Source organism: Protopterus annectens, chromosome 7.part0 (genome assembly GCF_019279795.1).
Source record: "Protopterus annectens isolate FY-2018-M chromosome 7.part0, PAN1.0, whole genome shotgun sequence".
NCBI classification, from domain to species: domain Eukaryota; kingdom Metazoa; phylum Chordata; order Ceratodontiformes; family Protopteridae; genus Protopterus; species Protopterus annectens.
In genome coordinates, this window is record NC_056739.1 from 1407614191 (window position 1) to 1407637935 (window position 23745).

General features: G+C 39.8%; 1 protein-coding gene across 1 annotated transcript in view; it reads right to left on the bottom strand.

The window, feature by feature from the left end:
- Positions 1-299: 299 nt before the first annotated feature.
- Positions 300-23745, bottom strand: part of MAPKAPK3 (MAPK activated protein kinase 3) — an 803022-nt gene continuing 779576 nt past the window's right edge. The window contains exons 9-10 of the mRNA XM_044077994.1: positions 13045-13125; positions 300-3202 (exon numbers count right to left, since the gene is read on the bottom strand). Coding sequence (XP_043933929.1) covers positions 3053-3202; positions 13045-13125 — 231 coding nt within the window. The 3' untranslated portion in view covers positions 300-3052. The remainder of the gene's footprint in view (positions 3203-13044; positions 13126-23745) is intronic.

The following is a 23745-nucleotide window of genomic DNA, read 5'->3' on the forward strand; positions in this document are numbered from 1 at the left end:
CAGAAGATTCTTTATCCTTCGATATCACACTGCATATAGTTAGTGGAGAAATGTAATCTCTATTAGATAGGATTCTCCATCTCTGCTCTTAAGCACTACAAGTTCACAGAGTTTTTGCAGGCAAAATATATCTATGAATTTCAACCACCATCAGTCACTGATACTTTAGCATTGTTTTCAAAGCACAATCGTATTATGTGCCTGCAGAACAATACACACTGTTTAATTATTTAATTTGTGCACCACAAGTAGGTGAAGAGAATGACAAATATTTGCTAAGCAGTACTGCAAAGAGAAGCTCTACTAAAATCATTGCTTTAATCATAAAATCTAAAGTAAAAACTGATAAACAGCTTCTAGACATACATAACGATAAATAAGGAACAAAACAGAATTGAAGTTGTAAGATCTGATGCCAGCTTAAGAACAAATATGCACAACATTTTACAGTGAGATATACTAATGTAAAGAAAAAAGAAAGGAAATCTTATCATCCTTGTAATTCCAATACAACTGAAGTCATTTTGCATAGGGCAATCTGGGAGCATAAGTTCAGGGAAATTTGAATTCAATAACTAACCAGGCAAATCCTCTAGGCATAATACATTTATTCCATGGGCAATGTGACCTCTGTTAAGTGACTTACTCAGAATCAGACTGTACAAAAGTGCAGTCTAACAGAATCAAACCTATGACTACAAAATGAAATCTGATAGAAGCTCAGTCTTAATTCTTTGTAGTATATTTGTTAGACTTGCTTAGAATCAGCCATTACACAAGCTTAAGCAGAAACTGTAAATCTTTGCACATTAGACATATGCTGTACCAGTTCTAATGTCACTAAATTCTGCATGCGTCCTCTGGTCACTTCTAGCTATGTTTTCTGTCTGTAAATGAGTTAAGTCTGACTCCCGGCCTTCATGAAATAATCGTTCATATATTTATCTCACAGAAGGCTACAAAGAGGAATTAATTTTAATATGAACAGAACCATGCAATTGTTTCCTTCACTTAGTGTGATCATACCAGAGGATAATGCTTAATCAATTCCCTCATAACAGCTGGTAGCTGAAAGAATAACAATACTTATCCACAGTGAAATTCTATTCCACTGAGTTCCTAGCAGAAAATAACTGTAATCTCAGCTGGTGTATTAGCTTGCAGAAAAAAAGCTGGTGATTGATTTCAAAAAGGTGGAACACACTATATGTATTTTAAAACAGTTGACTGTGCTTTTATCTGGGTTTGCTACAGTAACTTTAAGAAATATTCTGGAAAATCTGACCAGGAACAAATTACCATGTGACCCAAAACCCACGGAACATAATGGATACATGGTAAAAAAATATTATTTCTGAGTTGAGAGAGGCAACAGAATTAGATTCTGACAATTAAAATATAAGATTTTATATTTGTATTTATTACAATAACAAACTGTTTCCATTGTAGCCATCTCTATCTTATGTGCCTTATCTAGAAATTCCATGCATATATTACATTCTGATGACTACTATAAATATAGGAGTGCTTTGTTATTATTAAGCCGATTTAATAGTTATTTATGGTCTACTTCTTTGAGAGATTTTTTTTTACCATATTTTGGCCCCTGCTGCCTACCAACCGCCTCCCCCAAAATGTAGTGACCCATTCATTTCCTGTAGGTTAGAACTAGACCACTTACTCACTCTTGGTAAAAGTCAATCACAGGGCTGTCATGCCGGCATCCAAGAGGGTCTTTTTATTTTTGCTAAGACCCCAACCCCACTATGAATTTCCTGTGCCACTACTAGGAATTAGTGTGAAATGGGCATGCCAGTAAAGGCGTGTCCTTCAATTCCATGAGTGATGTTACCCCTCAAGGCCAACCTACCCCCTCAAAGACAGTGCCCCTGTGTAATCTCAAATCTCCATTACAGAGTCTACCAAGATAAACATATCTGGGCATGTGCCCTGCCTTCCCCTCCCTGCTCCAGTTAAGAAGCATTATTCCCTTCTTCTCTCTTGCCAGCTCCAAAATACACCCAAGCCACAATTCAAAACCTAGGACAACTGCGTTATAGTCAGGCCTTTATTCCTTTTCACCAAAACAGCTGGCTACTTCCTGAGACAATTTACCCAAAAATGAAACCATCAGGTTTGTTTATGCTCAGAAAAGGTTGAGGTTAGTGTGACATACAAAGGGGATGTCTATGCTTATTAATACTTCTGAATATACATCTGGCCTAAACAGAATGATAAAAGATATGAAGAAGGACATGGAGGGAACAATGCTGAAAGTAGTGACCAGAAAGGTCTTGCCACATTGTGGCCACTTGTTACATCACTTAGGACTTCTGCAACAATGTTTGTAATGCAGAAGACAGTTACAGTTAGTTGAATAAGATTATTTATCTGTTAATATGCTGTCTCTTTCTACTTTGTAATTGTTTTGAGCAGTTCTGATACAAAATGTCTGTGCAGTGTTTGCAAAGTGAAGAAACTTAGATTAACCACTTATATTCTGATAAAGACTGTAAAATGTTACGTCTCTGCATTCCATACCGCATCCGTTCTTTGGTACAAATGAAGGTACAATTGATAGTAGGGCAATCAGGGCTTGCAGCTGAGCAGGCAGCTCCTCAAAAAAAAAAAAAAAAACGCCATACAAACAATAAACTATCCTACCAGGTAAACCATGCACTGTAGTTAACATGTACAGTTAAAGAATCTTTGCTTTTTCTTTGTTTAGCATACTGACTATAGCATTGTGTGTTCAGGTGCTAACACTTTGCACACTCAGTAAGGCTGAATACTTATGGAGGTATGTGTTGTGGATGGTATCAGTGCCAATAGCAACTCTGCAGAGTAGCGGTTTGCCTACTTATGTCCAACAACAGAATAGCCTTATGACTCCTTCTTCTCCTACTACGGGATGTTAAGAAGGCACTGGCACATACTGAATTATCTTTGGTGTCTTCAGTGCGATTTGTGTCATGGAAATTTTGCAGACAGTGGTATTCCCTTTCAAATCCCTTTCCTGCCAGATGGACTACTGGCAGTTCTAGCAGAGGATTTACTGATTGTTGCAGGCTGCTGAGCTCCCTGCATCTGCCTGTTTCTTGCGTCTTTTCTTCAGTAGTTTGTTAGAGGAGTTATCCAGATCCTTGATCTTCACTTGGTCATAATCTACTCGCATGGTGGCGAGGGCACAAGTCATCTCTTCCTGGAAGAAGAAATAACACCAGAAAAAATATTCATCAGTCTGACCTGCTCAGAGCTACTTTTCTGATTTCAAATAGTATGCAATACTAAATAATATATTACACTATCTGTGGTTAGAAAATAGATGTTGAGCATGAGATGCATCCAAATATCATCATAGCCTAAGAATTCCTCGATCATGGCATGGCCAGGACTGTGTGATATCAACTGAAGGAATATTTTTTAATACCTGGGTATGCCATCCACATACCCAGACTTATCATGATATTTTAAAGCTATAAACTTTTGAGATGTCATGGCATCAGCATGTACACAGAAATATTTTTCCATTGATGATTTTACATACACACACACACACACACACACACACACACACACACACACACACACACACACACACATTAATATATGCACTATATATAAGGTACACATACTATACCTAGAGTACTTGATAATAGTTTTCACTCTTACTCACAAACACTGGCTAATGTACAATGTATGTATTGTACCTGTGTACTATGTATGTATTCTACCTATGTACCAAATGTCAGCTGTACACCACAAATCTATTAATTACCTTTATTTTTAAATTAATATTGTCTTGTTTGTTCTCTCCACTGTAACTGTTGATGTGCTGCATACCACTGTAAAAGCATGTCTATTGTAATTTGTGTGTATACTGATCATGTCTAAATATCTAATGTATATGTAATTTTCTATGTGGAGTTTTTCTCCCTGGGTCTCTGCTGAAAAAGGGCCTTTTCAGCTCAGTCAGACACCCCCGGTTAACAAATCTAATATATATATATATATATATATATATATATATATATATATGTATAATCCACACAGATCAACGAAAGACAATATAACCGAATAACCGAAAGAGATTCGGCCGGGCATACTTGCGCGAAAGTGCTTTTCACCTTAAAGCACTTTCGCGTAAGTATGCCTGTTGCGGAGATTGCACTACTGTGGGGATAAGGGAAACTTCCCTTTTCCCCACTGTAGTGCAACCTCGGAGTGAGAATATTTAAGTAGGGGGAGTGTGGAGGGTGCAGGAGGGCTTGCCCCCCTGCAAAAACATACAAGTAATGTTTTATTTTTTTTCATTTAAACACACTTTAATGAAAGTGCTTTTTTGGTGAAAGCACTTTCGTTAAAGTGTGTTCGGTGATGATGGATTTGGACTATTGAACTTTTGTTCAACAGTCCTAGATCCATATATGTATATATACACATATACACACACACACACACACACACACACATATATATATATATATATATATATATATATATATATGTATGTATATGTGTATATGGGTCCCTGTATCATACGGCTGAGACCATATGATTGAAGCTTTGAAACTTTGAAAGTTTTGAATGGAGATTGCCGTATGATGCAGCATGGGAAGTTTAATGTCTTCCTCATTGTAGTGCAATCTTGGAGTTGATATATTTAATTAGCATGGGTATGGGCCTGGAAAAATGTAAAAAAAAAATATATATATTTTAGTTTGGAATTTGATCATATGGTCTCAGCCATATGATGTTTGAAGCTTTGAAACTTTGGTAATCCGATAGGGACTATATATATGGATTCAGTTTATATCCTTGAAATACTGAAATGTCAAAATTCAGAACTTCGAAGCTATAAAGTTGAATCTTTAAAACATAGAAAACTCAAAACTGCAAAATTCAAAATCTCGCACACCGGAGATTTTGAATTTTGCGGTACTACTGCACACACACATACACACCATCCTCCCCACACACAAACACAGGCTCTCTACTACATAAAAGTGTGGGGGGGGCGAGCCCCCCTGCATCCCCCATGTGGGGGGCTGCGCCCCCCCCCCACACACACACCCTACTTAAATATTCTAACTCCGAGTTCGCACTACACACAAACACACACACAACACCACCACACAAGCTACATTCTGCTCGCACACACATACATCACAGCAACAAAACACACTAACACACACCACAGCCCCTACCCAAAACCCTTAACACACAGATACACACTTACCTGAATCCGTAACCACAGCAGAACCTCAGAAATGTGAAATTCAAAACCTCCGGTATTCGAGGTTTTGAATTTTGCACTTCTGGGCTTTTGCTCTTTTCAGGATTCCACTTTATGGGCTTGAAATACTGAATTTCAACATTTCAGTATTTCGAGCTTCTAAAGTGAATATATATATATATATATATATATGTGTGTGTGTGTATATATACATATATATAACACACACACACACACACACACACACACACACACACACATATATATATATATATATATATATATATATATATATATATATATATAGGTTCATAGGTTCATAGGTTCGTACTAGGCTATCTGCCCTAGGGCATTTATAAGCCTAGCCAGAGTGTGTGTGGCTTTCACCACCCCTTAGGATGAGAATACTACACCCATTTAGGGTTTAGTTTACTGTACATCTGTCTATTAGTGACACAGCGATGACCCCCGGGGTAAACCTACGATCTTCCATCCACTCGTCAAGACTTCTCTTGAATAGAGTTAGTGAGGGGATCTGCCTAATATGGATTGGGATTCTGTTCCAGAGTGTAGGGAGCCTCTGGGTTATGAATCTGTCCCTCCAGCACGTCCTATTTATTTCTGTGTTAAGGTTTAAGTCTCTTGCTCTCGTGGCTCTGATAGATTTGGATTTTTTGAGGTGGAGCATGTCCATTAATTCCGGATTGGACATGGCCTTTCTACGTTAGGCACAGGTCACCTCTGAGTAGGCGGTATGCGACTGAATAGAGCTGGAGTTTTTTCAGTCGGGCAGCATATGACATATGTTTAAGACCCTTTATCCTCTTAGTGAGGAACTTTTGGGGTCTTTCCAACTGCTGCAGGTGTCGGGTAAGATGCATCCCAAATGGGGCATTGTACTCAATCATTGGCCTAATAAGAGATGAGTACAGGGGCACAATGACCTCTCTTGATCTAGATGTGAAACCCTTCATGATAAGGTGGGCAATATAGAAGGTCTTCCTAACCACTTTGGCAATGCGAGTGTAAATGAGAGGTTACTGTCAACCTGGGTCCCTAGGTCACTGATTACCTCTTCTGTACTTAATGGATTACCACCTATGTGGTAATTTGTGGGTACCTTGTTTTTCCCAAACGGTATGACTATACATTTTTTGGCGTTAAGCTTAAGGCCATGGCTCTGGCACCAATTATCCGTTTCTATGAGTCCTCTCTGGAGGATGTTTGTGTCCGCTGGAGTATCAATTATGGCGCCCAGTTTGCAGTCATCTGCGAACTTTGTCAGCCACAATCCTCCTATGTTTGCCTGTACCTCGGAAAAATAAATGCCAAACAAGAGGGGTCCCAGGACTGAGCCCTGTGGGACACCGCTTGTGACTGGCTTAGAGTCTGACATAGCTCCAGCAACTCAGACCCTGTGGGTTCTGTCCTTGAGCCAGTTTGCAACCCATCTCGTGACATATGGGTTTACATTTAAGCTGGTGAGTTTGTCTATGATGCCCGAGTGTGGTATTGTGTCAAAGGCTTTTGCAAGGTCAAGGTAGGCTGTGTGAACTGCCTTACCTTCATCAATGGCCTTAGTGATGGTTTCAAAAAAGTCGACCAAGTTCAAAAGGCAGGATCTGCCTTTGACAAAGCCAAATTGGGTAGGATCCAATGTCTTTAGGTCCCCAATGTCTTTGTTTATGAGTTCCATAATGATCCTCTCCATAGCTTTGCAAACCAGGCTCGTCAAGCTTATGGGACAGTAATTTCCAGGGTCCGTAGAAGCACCGCCTTTGTGAAGTGGGACCACTGTTGCCGTACGCCACTCTTTGGGTACTTTGGGTACGTATCCTGTAGTAAGGCTAAGATTAAACAGCAGCCTTATGTTTGGGTTTAGTTCCTCTTGGAGTTCATGTAGCACACAGCCCGGGACACCGTCCGGTCCCATTGATGCTGTGTTTTTGGCTTTAGAGAGGGCGGCTCTCACCTGTGCATCTGAGATGTTAGGGAGGCTACAACCTGCTGGGATAGTTATTTCTCCTTTTGGGGGGGGGGGGAGAAATTTGCACTGAACCTATCTGCCAGAATGTTGGCAATGTCAGTGGGTTCAGTGTATTTATTGTCATTTTGGACTAACTCTGAGCATATCTGGGAGTTTCCACCCAGGTTTCTAACATAGCTAAAAAAGGCCTTGTGATTGTCTTTTGTGTCTTTTGCAATTTTTCCCTCAAAGTTGGCCTTGGATGATTTTATGAGTGATCGTAGTTTTTTGCTAGTACTGATCAGAGATGCCTTCCCATTTAGGGATTTTGCTCTGTCGTGTAGTAGCTTCCTCCTTCTGTTATAAAGTTTGTTTATGGCTGGTGTCCACCAGACCTGGCGCCTGCCTTTGAGGGAATGGGTCTTGGTTTTATTTGGGATTGCATGGTCCATGCATTCTTGAAGGTGCCCGTAGAAGACGTTTGCAAAGGATTCAGCAGTGTGGGTTGTGGTTTCCACTGGCCCAGGGACCTTGAAGGATACCACTTCAGTCTTAAGAAGTGTGAAGTTGGCTTTTGAGAAGTTCTTCACTGTGGTCTTTTGTGCAGGGGGTGGGGGCGGGATGTGGATTTCCAGTGAGATTAATTTATGGTCTGATCTTACCAATAAGGGATATACTTCCGGTGTGGAGCATTTTGTCCCCATGTTTGTGATGATCAGGTCTAGTATATTGTCTCCTATTGTGGGAATGGTGACTAGTTGTTCCATCGCATTTGAGTTTATGAATTCTAGGAACCTTTGGGCTAGGGTGTTTGGGCTTGAGTAATGTTCCCAGTCTATGTTTGGGTAGTTTAAGTCTCCCAATATGATGGTATTTGGGGAGACATTCATACTCTCCAGTGTCCTCAAAAAGGCTGTGTGAGTTTCCTGGGTTTGAGAGGGTGGTCTGTAGCATGCTACAAATTGTAAGGCAGTTTTGCCTATGGTTAGTTGCACCTGGATGGTCTCCGATGCTTCGTGCGTTGCCACTAACCTAGAGGTGTGGGTATCTTTGATGAATATGGATACTCCCCCTCCTTTTGTGGTTCGGTCCAAGTTTTGGGGCCGGAAAGCATGATATGAGGTAAAACCTGACAGTGCTGGGGTGCTCTCAGGAGCCTTGAACCAGGTTTCAGTCACTGCACAGACATCGATGTTCTCCATACTGAGGAGGACTTCGAGGGCGTGCATCTTGAGGTTTAGACTTCTGGCATTGAGCAGCATTACCCTTATTTTTTTTCCATTTGTGTTTTCTAGGGAGGTAGGTTTGTCATTTGAGCCTTGCCTAAAAAAGGCACTATGGGGGTGGCAAGAGCCTTGGCCAATATCCGAAAGCCCAGGGGTGACAGGTGCAAGCCATCTCTTGCGAAGCAGCGTGGCTTGTCGAGCATGTCATCCCAAGCAGACAGACATTGGATCCCCTTTGAATGACACCAGTAATTAAGCCAATTGTTAAAACTGATCATTTTGTCTTTGTACTGTGGCATCATTCTTGGTGAGGGTAAGATGCTGCTCAGGGTCAGGGTCATACCGGCCTGGGCTACATAATCAGAGAGCTCCTCTATGTCTCTTCTCATGTAGTCCAGGGAGGTACGTCTCAGGTCGTTCACACCGGCATGTACAATGACTGAGTCATATTTGTACTTGCTGTGGAGTGACCTGAGTGCTTGTGTTATGTGGCGGATTCTAGCTCCCAACAGGCAGCTTACTGTGACCTTATCCTTGTTCAGTCTGGTGAGCGGGACGTCAGTATGTCTGACTATGGAGTCACCTATTACAAGTGTGTCTGGCATGTTGTTTGGCCTTAAGGGCTGTGACTGTTTAGCACACTGACTTTGTGAACTGTGTGTTGCATGTGCTACGTCTTGAGGTGGCGGTTGCTTGGGTGTCTGCTTTGGAGGCCTCTGTTGTTTTGGTAGATTTTTAATCAGCGCCTCCGAGTATGTTTTTATGTGTTTATGTGTTTGGTTTGCAGTTGTGATAGTTCTATGTGAGACTGGGTTTGTGGTGTGCGTGGTTACCTTCTCCTCCTGCCTGGTCTTGCCAGTACTGAATTGAGAGAGCTCAGCCTCCAGTTTGGCTATATAGTTGCATCTCTCGCATATATTTGTATTTGTTGGGAGGAGGAGAGGGTTGTCTGTGTACATGAGGCAATTGTAACATTGCCTCAAGATTCCCAGATTCACAAGCTGAACAGGAGAGGATGCCAGCAACTGACCCTTCGACATGCTAGAATAGTGAAAAAGATTGCTGTGTAACTGAGTCAGAAAGGATCTATAGGGAAAAGGGTAAGGAATTTAGGTGAAAGAAGTACTTTCTTTTGTTTAAGAGTGCTTAACCTGTATAAAAAAATGCTTTAGGAGCAAGTGCTGAGCTTTTCAGTTAGAGAATAGGCTGTTTAGATTGCAAGTAGAGCAGTTCTATGGGAAAAATTGAAGAGTAGACTTTACGGAGCCAGAAATAGTTTAAACTTGATTAACCGGCGCTGCCCGATGCTGCTCTATGAGCAACTTTGTGCTAATTTGTGCTAAAGCGCGCAAAAGCGGGCTTTATAGCAGGGGGTTGAAAAGAGCCAGGAAGTGACCCAAAATGGCCAATAAACTGCAAGTTTCTGGGCTGGAAGCAATCCTCTAGGGACAAATAGGTTGCTCAGTGCTCCCCACTCCCACTGGTGAACAAAGAAGCTTCCTCTTATCCAAATAAGGATATGGATAGCACAGGAACTAAGACAAAGCCCAGAGATCAGCAAAATCTGAAGACTGGACTATTCTAGTTCAGAAAAGCGGGAAAATATATATATATATATATATATATATATATATATATATATATATATATATATATAAATATATATTTTTTACATATATAAAAACAACCAAAAAAAAAACACTCCAGCACCTTATAAATCCTTGAAGGAATCCCTTATTACCAGTTTCTAGAGTATGGTTTCACTCAAAAGAGTTTTGCAATGCAGTACTTAAAACTGTTTGTATATGTAAGTTACACTAGATCACATAAAAAGTCTCATGACAACACAAAACCATTCTTAATGACACAAAAGGCAGATGAAGGACAGAATTTTAAAACAAAATATTCACATGATAATTCATCAAAAATAACATTTATTGTAAAAACAAAGTAATATATAACAAAAAACATGCTTAAAACTCTTCATTCAACTCTATTTTTCTTAAAGAGCCCAGGTTTATGATCCATTTTTTTCTTTTTTATTTAGAATAATATGTTTTTGAGTACTACTCAAACTTCTCCCAATAAATGCATCTATACCAATAAAAGAATAAACAGCACCAGGATGTAAAAATAGCTGTCTATACAATGCAGATCTTGGTAAAAAAAACTGCAGTGTGAATATGGAAAACATCTCTGTAATGTTTGCATAAACATAGTCATTTGTGTGTCTATAGTACTATGGGTAATTTTATATCTAGTAAAATATTCAGCTAAATTTTCACCTCGCTTATAAGACATCAGACAGTATTTGATACAATAGAAGAAAAAAAAAAAATATCAGTAATAAGCATTCCAATGTTTATCAAGAATTTCACAAAACCTGAAACTGTTAAATCCATAAGTAGTGAGAAATCTTAAAGGTTGTGTACCATCATTACCACCCTTTCATTTGTTAAACACCTCCTGATGTGTCAGCTGAAATGCTATTCTTAACCCCTTAGAAATATCAGTATTTTACACTCCCTGCTGATAAATCTGTTACATAAGTCTTCAGTTTCATTAGAAAACTTCTCTGGATTACTGCACAGGTTTGTTAATCTTAAAAATTGTGCAGTGGGAAAATTGTGCATTACACGGTGGTGGTGGTGGTGGTGGTGGGGGGGTGACAAATAATGGCTTCCAGGAAAACATTTCTGTGAAAAGGTCTTCTATAGATGGAAGTATTTACAAATGAGACAGCAAGGAAAACTGGTAACAAATAAATCATGCTAATAAGTATGGTCAATACTAAGCTCATAGATATTTACTTATTGTACAGACTGTATCAAATCAGTAGCCAATATAGGGCCATGCTTTATAACGGCTGATGCTTCTCCACTTGCCATGGTTTGGAATGTGTATAGTGCATAATTGTATAAGCAGTTTAGTGTTCCCAACCTGTTTACATTGCTAGTTTTATACAGGCGGGTTGAGAGGATTTCAGTGACTAGTACCACATAGCTGATGATGAGTAAGAAACAGTTCAGAAATCATTCAGAGAACTCATTGGGAGAACCATTCAGAAAAGTCATAAGAAGAATTACAGAGTTCTCTGTATAACTTATCGGAGGAGTGCCCGTTTGGTAGAAATGAAAAATTGAATCACAGCATCATACTAAAATCGGTATGAAAAGAAAATCAGTGGACACTGCAGAGATACAGACTACATGAAGATTGTTAAGAAAACATCTCTAAGAGGAAAGCAAACTGTCAAGAGCAGTCATCTGCTAGTAAAACCATATGTAGAGAATGGTATTTATATACATATGAGTATGCATACTTACATGCACATATTTCAGCACTCAGCTTACAGCTAGTATTTACAAGAAACATCCCACATGCATCACGTTCTACTCCACCTAGTGTAAACTGCAGTACTTAGTACATTATGCTGGTTGGTTATTCATAAATCATATTCAGCAGAATTCGGATGTTGCCTATGGCATTTCTTTGAATATCTCCAAGGCCAAATAGTAATGGGAATACACACGCCCATTATGACATATTTACAGAGTAGCTTAGCATACAGTCTGATTCACTGTCCATGCCTGACTCGTCAGTTGCTGCTATGCAGCTGCAGATACCAATGTTTTTTCTGTGCTTCCACATAAAGGATGGGTAAGACATCTTGCTCCTTAGACAGCAGGGTTCCCACATAATTAATCAATTTTCTTTACAGATCTAAGAATTAAGGCAGACTGATTTGCAATACAGTCAAAATTACAGCCTCTCTGTGTGTCTAGCATTAAGCAGATACAGACTCGCTTGGTATTTCTGCATTACTTAAATGCTTACACAAAGAGGAATAATATATTGAAAAATGTATCTTTCTTTAGTAGTACAAAAATGTGAATCAGTGGTTATCAACCGTCCATCTTCATTTTCCTGCGAGCAGTTTCATTTTTACCAACATCATTAATTTGACTAGACAGAGGCAAAGCAGCACCTTAGTTTGAAAACAAATCTACATGGTGAAAAAAGTATCTAATCCACTATTTGAAGTACTAGAGATTTCTATTTACAGTCTCTGATACAATAGTTGATTTGGATAAAGCAATCAGACTTCTTGTAACTTGTCTTTTCAACAAGATGAACAAAAAAAAAAAAAAAAAAAAAAAAACAGTCGCTTTCTGATTTGCTATTATGTAAATCCCATGACCCATAAAATGTAAAATGCAACTTGTCTGCAGTGGTTTCTTAAAGGTTAACGTGCAACAGTCATTACTAACTGACCACTTCCCACTGCTGCACCATTCTGCAGAAGTACATGAAACTATGTCATCAAGTAAATACCATCAGCTCCTTGCAATAAGAAATACTATTAACGTGAAACAATATCAGTTTCAGCTGGCTATGCCACAGCAGTTGTCAGAATGCTGTACAAAATGCAATTTAGGTGCAGTAATGTACTCGGCAGTAACACTTATTAAGAACTCAAGTTGAAGGGGATACATAAAGCAAACAAGAGTACTTAAAAGATACTAATGAATATTTTTGAGCATTATGTATTCTGCATTTTTTTAGTCTACGTACTCACTGTGGTTAAGATCAAGAACAGAAATTCTTTTACTGACCTTTACATCATCCCACAAATCTTTCTCTTCCAGAAGGACTCGAGTTGTATGGAGTGGTGTTTGAGGTACAACCATGGATTGCTAATTGAAGGAATAAAGCAAAGGCAAACATGTCAACATCAATAAAATTCATGTATTTAACAGCAGTGACACAACTGAAACTTTAGGAAACGAGCTACTGCCCACAATTATCTGTACTGAGAAATTATTGTACCAGAGCGTGATTGTTTTTAGCCATAGATATAAAAAATGTTGAATACATAAATGCTGTCTTATACAACAGACACACCATGACAGCATGACAGACAGTTATGGTAGATAAAGCCAGAATGTATCAGTATGACTGTCTGTTTTCCTTCTTATAAACATGTGATTAAAATAACAGTCATATCCTTTTGCTACCCTAAATTTTCCAGTATTCTTCGTACTTATGCAGTTAGAGAGGAGAAGCAAAAAGATCTTTTCTTTTTTAAACTACAGTTGCAAAAATTTCCACACATGGAGTGTCTAAGTGCTTAAAGTATTAAAAAAGAACTTGCTACAGTTTATGCCATACACTGAGTGCTGAGTGCTTCAGTTCTAACCAAAAATGCAATACCTGTATTCATTTCTGATCTGCTAATTGTGCCCCCTAGCATTTTGTGCCCAGGGTGACTGCCTCCTTCAACCCACAATAGCCGCTCTAAAGATTTATCATGCCGTCACATGTGGATTTTAAAGTTTGCTCAGTTTTAGCTCACTTGACCCACATTATAACTTTAGAGTAAGGGCCTAATGAAACTGTGAGGACAAGAACTGGGAATGGATGCCTGCACTGGTAGTTTCAATGAAAAGATCCCTGACTACATCCCAGATGGCCGAAGTTTGACGAGAAGCTCAGGTACTTCCCTATCTTGTTTGGAGGGAGTTTACATGCCCACGGGCACATACTTCTTTTCCATATTTCCCTCATGCAGTTCAGGTAAGGTGACATACTGGTACAAAATTCTGTCCCAAGATCAGGTACCACTTCTCAAAAAAAACATGGTCTTAAGGACTTAAAGAGAAAGGGAAAAGCTTGTATTCCACTTTAAACTGCAGCTTAGAACAAATAGCAAGCAACTGCTGTACTTTATGCCAAGATGGGAGTTTTAAAATGCTTAAAAAAGCGAACGATGAATAATCGACCCCATGTAAGTGAAAGCTTACAAAAAGCTCAGAACAGCGATTGCTGTTCCAAAAAAAAAAAAAAAAAAAAAAGGAAAAAAATTTGAAAAAATTCATAAAGTGCGGGGCTTTGCCCCCACACACCTCCTAATTAAATATATCAACTCCAAGATCGCACTACAGTGCCGAAAACGGCAAAGTAAAAGAAGCGGCCAAGCAAATTCTTTCTCTGGGAAAGAATTTGCTTAAAAGCTGCTTCGCTGTTTTGCCTTTTCGTTGTTTTAAGTTCAACCAAGATGCATTCCATAGAATGCATCTTCAGTTATCTAATATGAACCCGATGTTTATTATTTATATAAGCAGAATTTTATTTATGATGTGAATGAACTATTGAGCACTGCGGCTTAGAAAGCTGGGGATTCTGTCTCCATTTAGTTAGATTATTTGAGCCTACTACCAGTGAAAAATATTCATTTTTATAATTTATATTGGCTTAATCAACAGTGGTCCAGCAGAGTGGGTTTTGGTATCTGGCCATATCTAGACTGCAGTACCAGTATGCAAGGAAGAAACCCATGAGGGGTTGGAAATTCTGCCAGCCTTTCCTGGGAATTGTGTACGTGTGTGTATGTTTTTATGTGTTTGTGAATAATTCTTTGTAAAGCAGTTACTATGGGTAACTGGCACTGAAAGACACTGAGGTACACAGAGAGTGTGGCTAGAAAGGGGCCTCTGGAGCTAGACCAAAGATTTAGCTCTTTAAATTAACAGTGTGCGTTCTCACTATGGGTGTGGATATCGAAATCCCATATCCATGACAGCAGTGTATACTTCCATTATTCTTTTTGGAACAGGGCTACATGTGGTGAATTGGTTATTGAATTAGACTTGTATAGACTCTCTTTTACTTTAACCTGTTAGGCATAAGTGATTTAAACCAAATGATCATCCTTCTTATAGCCATGAGACCTATTTGGGGCAGTACAGTGGATGGATTAAAAGGACTGTAGCTCCTACCCCTCACATATTCAGGTGCTAGAAAACTATCACGTACTGGTGGCAGTGTCAGACCACCAATGATATTTTGGTCGGCAGTGGTGGGTTTCATACTCCACTGGTAACAGCCAGACATCAAAGCACTGAAGAATATAACCATGGTTAAGCATTCCTTCATTAAACCTTAAAGGACTTGAATTGTCCAGCCGTAAATCCAACCATTACTTTAAGGCTGCCTTTGTGAAGAATGTAAAAACTCTTGATGTGACAATTGGCACTGAGGGATCAGGTGTCATCTGCTGTCAAATCATCATGTTTTCACATGTAAAGCATCTCATGCATGACACACATTCTCCAGCTTTCTACCCCTCCAAGACCTTTGGTGGTGCTAAACATCCTGGTTTCTTCATATATAAATTATTGTAACTACCTGCATTTGGGGCTGCTTAAGAGTGAGCTTCACTGATGGTAGTTAGCTCAGAATTTCTACATATTGGTTATTAACAGGAACTCCTAGCAACCTTTGACATGTTCCTGCAACCTATTTTATATAGGTGAAACTAACAGGAATGTTAATGTATGGCTGCAGGAGCATGATAGGGGTATCAGAATTGTCATTTGATTCATCCTGTTGCTGCTAATTTTAATATTAAACATAATGGCCAACCTATGAGTTGAAATTGGATTAGCTCAGCCTTCCTTATATTAGAAATGGTAAGACCTTGAAAAATATTGTTATACAAACAATGTTTGTGTAATCCGAAGTTTATCACATTAACTACTTTTGGTGTTAAAGATTAATGGGATTGGAAGCTACCTATTATGTAATTAACATTGCCTAATGGGATTGGAAGCTACCTATTATGTAATTAGCATTGCCTTTTTTCTATTGGTTAGTTTTAATTTTATACAATATCGCAGTTTAATCCTACTTAGCTCCATATAATTCCAGTTTTGTAGAGTCTGCACTGGTTACTAAAGAGGTCCTGCATCATCTTAAATATATTGTTGTTAGTTTATGTAGCTTGAAATGAGATGGATCCCCTACTGTCCAGACAGGCCGCTAAACTTCTCTTTCCTGGGGTTACAGGAGTTGGCTAGGGTGCGGCCGAAGACCTGCAGTACCTGTACTTTCTGCTACCAGGCTCCATAGCTCTAGATCCTCCGCACTCTCTGGAAGAGGGAATTTCCCCTGCCAATAAGTTTTAAAATGACCTTTAAAAGCCACTCACTTAAAATGACACACTACATTACTTGAAGTTTAGCAATTAACTAATTATTCTTTTCTATTCAGTAGTGTTTTTACATTTTAAGTGCTATACTGCTATTGCATTTATTATTTGTCTGTCTCTTTTCTATGTTTTGCTTTTAACTCTAACAGTGCTTGGGTTCTAGTGACAATATAAAAAATTAACTTGAACTTGTCATAGATTTAGGTCCCAGATGAAGCATATACTGTTTTAGTGCAATGCAGTGCTACAGGATTTGGCCTGTCTTTGCCTCCAAGATTTCAAGACAGGCATGGCAGTTCATCTCACAACTAGTTCAGGTAGCATGTTAATGCACTCTCTCCTTTCCCATGTTGTCAGTTTGCAACATCTATACTCAATGGATTATGGTCAGAAAGTTGCAATAATTTGGCACAGTGGAGCAGTGGTTAGTGTTGCTGTCTCACATCAGGAAGTTATCAAGTTTGGTTCTTGGTTGGGGAGCCTTCTGTATGGATTCTACATGTCCTTCCTGTATTTGTAAGGGTTTTCTTCAGGTGCTTCAGTTTCCTCCCACATTCCAAAGATATGTAGAAGGTGGATTGGACACTGAACTGACCATAGGTGAGAGTGTGCATGTATGTCTTTGGTATGGAAGAACAATCGTGGCAGGTCTAGCCATCTCCTACTGTGAACATTGTCTCTAGATGATTGTTACTGGTGATGTGACACCCCAACATCATGTGCAAAAATTAGAGTAAAGGGAGTTATGGATGGATGGAACTTTATCTTCATTTACAGATGTGATTATGTCTGAAAATGGATCAGATATAAAATTACTACGGAAATTACTATGAATCATGACAGGCTGCTTCCCTGTGAAAAAAATATATGAAAAATACAAATATTAGTGGAAGTACTTCACTTCTTCAGCCTAATTCACGAAAATTTCATACAGCAAGCATATCTAGAAGAAACGTTCCAATTAAACACATTTTCATGTTCACACACATCTTCTGTGAGATAAACCTGTCATTCCAACCATTCTATTTATGTTGCAGAAGAGATTTAGATTACTCAACAAGAGTATTTGTTTAGTCAAGCATATTTACTTCTTACAATGTTACTGTCATCACCATGGTTGGGTTTTGCTGCTTACTGCATCTGAAATGAAATTAAATACATTAGCATGGATAGTATCACTTCCATTCAAGCCACTCACGCAGGTCTGCTCCAGGGGGTTGTAGACTTTGCACTCCAGTATTTCTGTCTTGGGGGTGTGGAGCTTGCTCAACATATAATGGCTGAAACAAGCTAAACTATATTACTGTGGCCCTTATTTTTCTCAACTGGGTAGTCAGTCACACTTGCCTACTAATCCAGCTGCGGGGTAGGACTGGAGGTTTCTGCAATGTGTTTGAAAAAAAACCTGAAATATATTATTATGTAATATAATATATTATTAAATATATTATTATGGATAATGTGGCACACTTTTGGGAAAAAGGGGATGGAAACAGTTTTAAAGTTAGACTTCTGTATCTGTGAAATCTATATTGTTATCTGTGAAAACTACATTGCTATACATTTAATTTGTGCAGCTTTTCTCCCCGGACCTCCGCTGAAAAAGGACTTGTGTCCAGTTGGAATTTCCCGGTAAACAAATGTAAAATAAATAAAATAATAAATAAATAAAAGTGACTGAGGTGGTTGGATGGCTTGGCGATATTGTCAGAAGTAAATTGAAATGTATTGCTCTTTTAATTTTGATTCTTAAGCAATCCTGGTCCTGCACATACACATCACAAGGGTAAGACTTCCCCCAGGATTCACTATCCTTCTGTGCAAGACTAGCTTAGTCCTGCATGGAAGTGGCCGTTTAGGAACAGGACGGCAGCACGTCATGCATATTAATGAAGGCGTGCTGCCTGAGTTCCTAAACATACACGGAGCATGTACAAGTGTAGAGGGGGTGTCTGAGAGCAGAGCTCTCAGAATATACATGCCCCTGCAATGAAGAACAGCAGATTACAACTAAAAGAATGAGTGAGACTGCTTATAGGTGTTTGCATACCCCCATCAACATCCCCCCACATTTACAAGAGCAATAGTTAAAACATTAAATATAAAGATTTTTTTTTATAAAACAGATTAAATTTAACCATAGGTGCACGGGTTTGCCCATCGCTTAGCTATGGTTAATGCAGCTTAAATGGCACAAGAGGATAAAAAGCAAGATATATGCAAACAAAGCAGTACAGCAACAGTGTAGTGGGCAGAGCATTCGCCTTACGAGCAGTCATTCCTGGTTCGAGTCCCACTCCAGTACAATCCATTTTCCATGTCAAATCACTGTATTATTAATTTATTTTGTTGCATAACCTACGATAACATATATTTATAACATGTATATGTTTATAGGGTCTATATCACGTAGTCGAAATTCCGTAAGTCTGAACACCATATGTTCGAACCAATATGTTCGAACTTACAGAATTTCGAATATGTACAAAAAAAATAAATAAATAAAACAACAGAAAAGAAATTAAAGGGGTGTAAGCAGGGGGCAAGTCCCCCTGCACCCCCCCATATGAGGGGATGCACCCCCATACCCCCTGCTCTTTAAATATACCAACTCCGAGACTGTACTACAATGCGTTAAAGGGAATTTTCTCTTTATTGCACTGTAACGCGGTTTTGGAGTTGGTATATTTAAACAGCAGAGGGGTGGGGGTGCAGGGGGGGCACAGCCTCGCTGCTTATAACTGTCAGGAAGTTGTTCTTGTTTTTTATTTATTTTTTTTTTTTACTTCAAAGTATGACAACTTAGATCATATGGTCTCGACCATGTAATGTTTGAAGTTGTCATACTTCAACTACGTAATATAGACCCTATTTATAGCATATATTTGTAAACTGGAGTACTGCATTAAATGCAGATGTGAGGTGTCATTGTCATAATGTTGCAAAGTCCGCAGACAATCACAAGTGCCCAATACAGTATATGTACACAGGGATCAGGGATACAAATGGAAGGTAAAATATGTAATGAATGATAACTCCATACAGTTTCCAAATCCACCACCTTCCCAAAACCATTAGACATTACTGTCTAAATTAGTGCAGTGGTAAGCGGGAGTAAGCACTAGTAAGCACAATTAAGCAGTAGTAAGTGAGTTTAAGCTCATCTCCGCAGGGGTAAGCAATGCGTATACAGGTTAAGCGATACTGAAGCTAACTCTCTGTAAGCATATTTAACAGGAGGTTAGCATTGCTTACCTTTGCGCAAACCCACGCAAACCCACTTACAATTGCTTAAAAGTACCTTAAGCACTATGTATACAACAGCCATTGTTAAATAAACAGCCTTTGCAGGTCTTGAACCCAGGACCCTGTACACTACAGTCACAGTAGTTAACCACTAAGCCACCACAGCAGTACTTAAGATTGAGGTATCACCACACAGATCCTCACAATAGGAAATTCAAACTGAACATGTGAAAGGAATCTATATACAGTCTTATGTTGTATAACCTACTACATAACATAAATATGTTAAATGGAATACTGCATTAAGTCCAGACATGAGGTGTCATTGTAATAAAGTGTTGAAATCCCCTAATAAACACAATGATGCCATACAGTGTACATACACATGAATTATGGATACCAAACACATATATACCATGTAATGAATAATAAATCAATGCCACAATGCAAATATAATGCAAATTAAATATTAAGCAACGCTAAGCACTGCACAGCCTAGCTTAGTAGGTGTAAGCAATGTGTAGGCCAGCTAACTCAGTCTGCCCATTGTTATACCCCTTTAAGCAATGCAAACCTTAGGTAAGCAAGTTTGCCTATAGCTTAGCCTTTTCAAAACCGTCCAATCATGGCAAAGTGCGGGAAACTGACCTTATTTAAACCCAACAGGTGGGAATACATCTCATAACTGGTTGTAGCTTCCCCTTGTAGGCACTATGTCTGGAATGGGAGAGGGTGTGCACTTTCGGGCGCAGCACTGGGGCATCCAGGAGTCCAGAGTCATGGCAGGACTCCTTGTGAAAGACCAAGACATGAGACTGTTGTGGGTCCAGTATCAAAGTTCCCAATGCAAAGTGGAAGCCTGGGACCATTTCACCCGTGACCTCCCCAGTGCCAATGGCATACCCCAAACTGGTGAGCAGGTCAGGCATCACTATGCCGACCTGAAGTGACGAAAGGGGGATCTCTTGGATCAGTGTATCCCAGAGGCTAGGACGACAGGGGAGGTTCCAGCCTTGTGTAAGTATCAGTCCACTACCTGTTTAATAATTGCCAGCTCATGTACATTATGGATAGGCATGGCTAAATATTCCTCTTATGTCTTTTACAGTGGCAAGTGAGCGGACTATGAACCAGGAGGCCTATGGATGTCGACTGGAGCGGTTGCAATGCAAGGGAGGTTAGTACTACTCTTGCATTTACTGTCATAGGAAATAAACCTAAAAGTAGTAGTAAGTTAATTGCCTGTATAAAACCTGTATTGTTTAAGGCATGTACTGCATACACCAGAGAATATGGCAGGAAGAGTCTCATACAGGTTGTATGTAAACAAATGCATAATATCCTGTCAATAAAGGTCTAACTGTTGGACTGCATGTGTTTACTCTGGTATCATATGGTAATGTAGATTTGCAATCACTTAATAGTACTGTTGTATTAAGCACTGTTACCCACACTGTGCTACATAAATAAAATGTGTAGGAATGTCTATATATGACTGGTGTAATCCCAAGAGGGCATATAGTACAACTGAGAGAGACATAGACAGAAAACAATGAAAAGACAGGCAACAAAATCCAAATAGCACACTCAACAGATATGTAAATTGTTGCATTTTTAGCACACACAGCCATGGTTCGAATCTTGGCAGTGGTAGTAGGCTACATACAGAATCTTACCCCACAACTGTACAGATATGTCCAGAATGTCCAGTAAATCGGCCCATATCTGCTGCCTGTCCCTCTGGGAAATCAGTGGGATGATCCCAGATGTTTAGGCAGCAAACAAGAAATACAACTGATTGTCAGACATCTATAAGAACAAACCTGTCACTCTAGCAACTCCCCAAAATGTTATGAGAGTAATAAGCCAAGTATGTCCCATCTACACCCCCAGATGTCAATCTGTGACCAGAGTGTGTACAGTAATAGAGCGAGATGTATGTGCATAATACTAATGTGGAATCTGGTAATTTGTGTGGCAACATTCAGGTAGTGCTAACAAACATTGCTCCCACAGATATGTCAGATATGAACACAGTGCCTAGAAATAAAAGATTGATATCTTGTACTGGTACTGTGTGCTCTGTTATTGTATGTCATTGTTAGTGTTGCAGTTGCTCTGAAAAATAAGGTATCACTCATCACTGTCACCCACTCTGTGCTACATAATATAACTGTTTAGGAAATCCTGTATAAGAGTGATGTAATTCACTAAAGGTTTAAGAGGGCAATAGTCGAAATATGTCCTGGTTCACCTGTATGTGGTCAAGACATGCCCAGAGTCTGGGCAAAAAGAGATGGACAGGTATATTACTTAGTGTTAACAAACAATTCCTCCACAGGCATACCAGTTAAGAGGTGTATACTGCAGGCAAAACCAGTTCATGTATATAATTGTCGACAGCCATACCACTGTCCAAAGTAAGGCAATAGGGTAGTGTACTAATACTTGTAAGGTACAGATAACAGCACAGACTAGGAAAGTAATGCAAACTACAGGGATATAATAGTTGTTAATTGACATCTTTCTCTCCCCCACCATATCTGCAACAATAAACTAAATACCCAACTCAATTGGTAGGTGCTGACTTAACTCTAATGTTGGGACATGTGCCCTATTGTTCAATAATTATTTAAATCTGTTTCTATGCATGTGCTATGTTGAAATACTCCCACATGGGTGGCATGGTGCCATCAATGTACCTGGATGCTGTTGCAATTATCACTGTGGTCCCATACATGCATGTGTTCTGTTTGCTATGCAACTGTTCCACATCTGGTGTTTGGGTTAACGGGAAAATCTATGCATGCTGTTATACCTAATCCTGGAATGTGTTGATTATTACTAACCCACATATGTTGATAAAACATAAACACCATAACATGTATGGGAATGTGGGTCCCAGCGGACCCACCCGTCCCACCTCAGCTGGCCATGGCACCAAGCACCAGCACTTCTGGGGCCCAACCAGGGATCTAATCGTCCATTGGTCCTGATTCACCTTCGGGTGAAACCGCCTCAGGAAATGGGGTTCACCCCCCTGGGAGCGCTGGTGCGGACAGGAACCTGTCACCCGTCGCCAGGTCCGGGTTGAGGTGCATAGCGAGCTCCACAGGGAGTTTGGAGATCTGCTACACCAGCTTGAGGGCCATGTGTCATGAATAGAGGGTCGGCCTGGGTCTCTGACTCAGCCCCCAGCACAGCCACCTTTGGGGCTGTGAAGGTGCAGCGGTGAATGCCCATGGGTGGGGACCTCAGTCCCACTGTTTCGACTAGGGGGCTCATGGGCTCCGATTTCCCAACACCCCTCCCCATCAAGGTGTTTACCCCCACGTGTCATACACCGCCCCTGTATGCGTCTTGTCTTGACTGTTAACCTATCCAACCTACCTCCCCAAATATACCTACTATCCCTCTCCAACATCCCACTCTCACCTGAAAAAAAAGGGCAATCTGTTCCCCCCCAAAAAATCTCTCCCCATACATAGCTGTCCATTTGGCACACAAGTCCAATGGACAAATGCAATCTGGTCTAATTGGCTTAACAACATATTATTGTTGTCCTCACCCTTCTCTCAGGGGAATGAGTGTCCAAATCTATCCCCAAATTTAGTGTATATGCACAGCTGTTGCTGCAGAAGAAATGGGCAGCTATGGACCTTCTCTACACCCTTTCTGCACATCCCTTTTCCTTACTATCTTTCCCTCTTTGTGTCCCTTTTTCACCACTTTCCTATCAACTCTTTTTTCTTTTCTTTGAAAGAAATTAGCGTGGCGGTAAGCGGGAGTAAGCACTTTTAAGCAGCAGTAAGCAGTTTAAGCCTGTTTACGCAGGGATAAGGAATGCCTACACAGGTTAAGCAATTGAGAAGCTAAATCAGTATAAGAAACTGTAACTGGAAGTTAGCACTGCTTACCGCCGCTCAAACACATGCAAACTGCTTAAAAGTGTCTTACTCACTCTGTATCCAACGGCCCTTGTTTTGCCCCACAACAAAATTAACAGCCTCTGCACGACTCAAACCCAGGACCCTGCACACCATAGCCAAATTGATTTACCACTAAGCCATGTCAGATATAC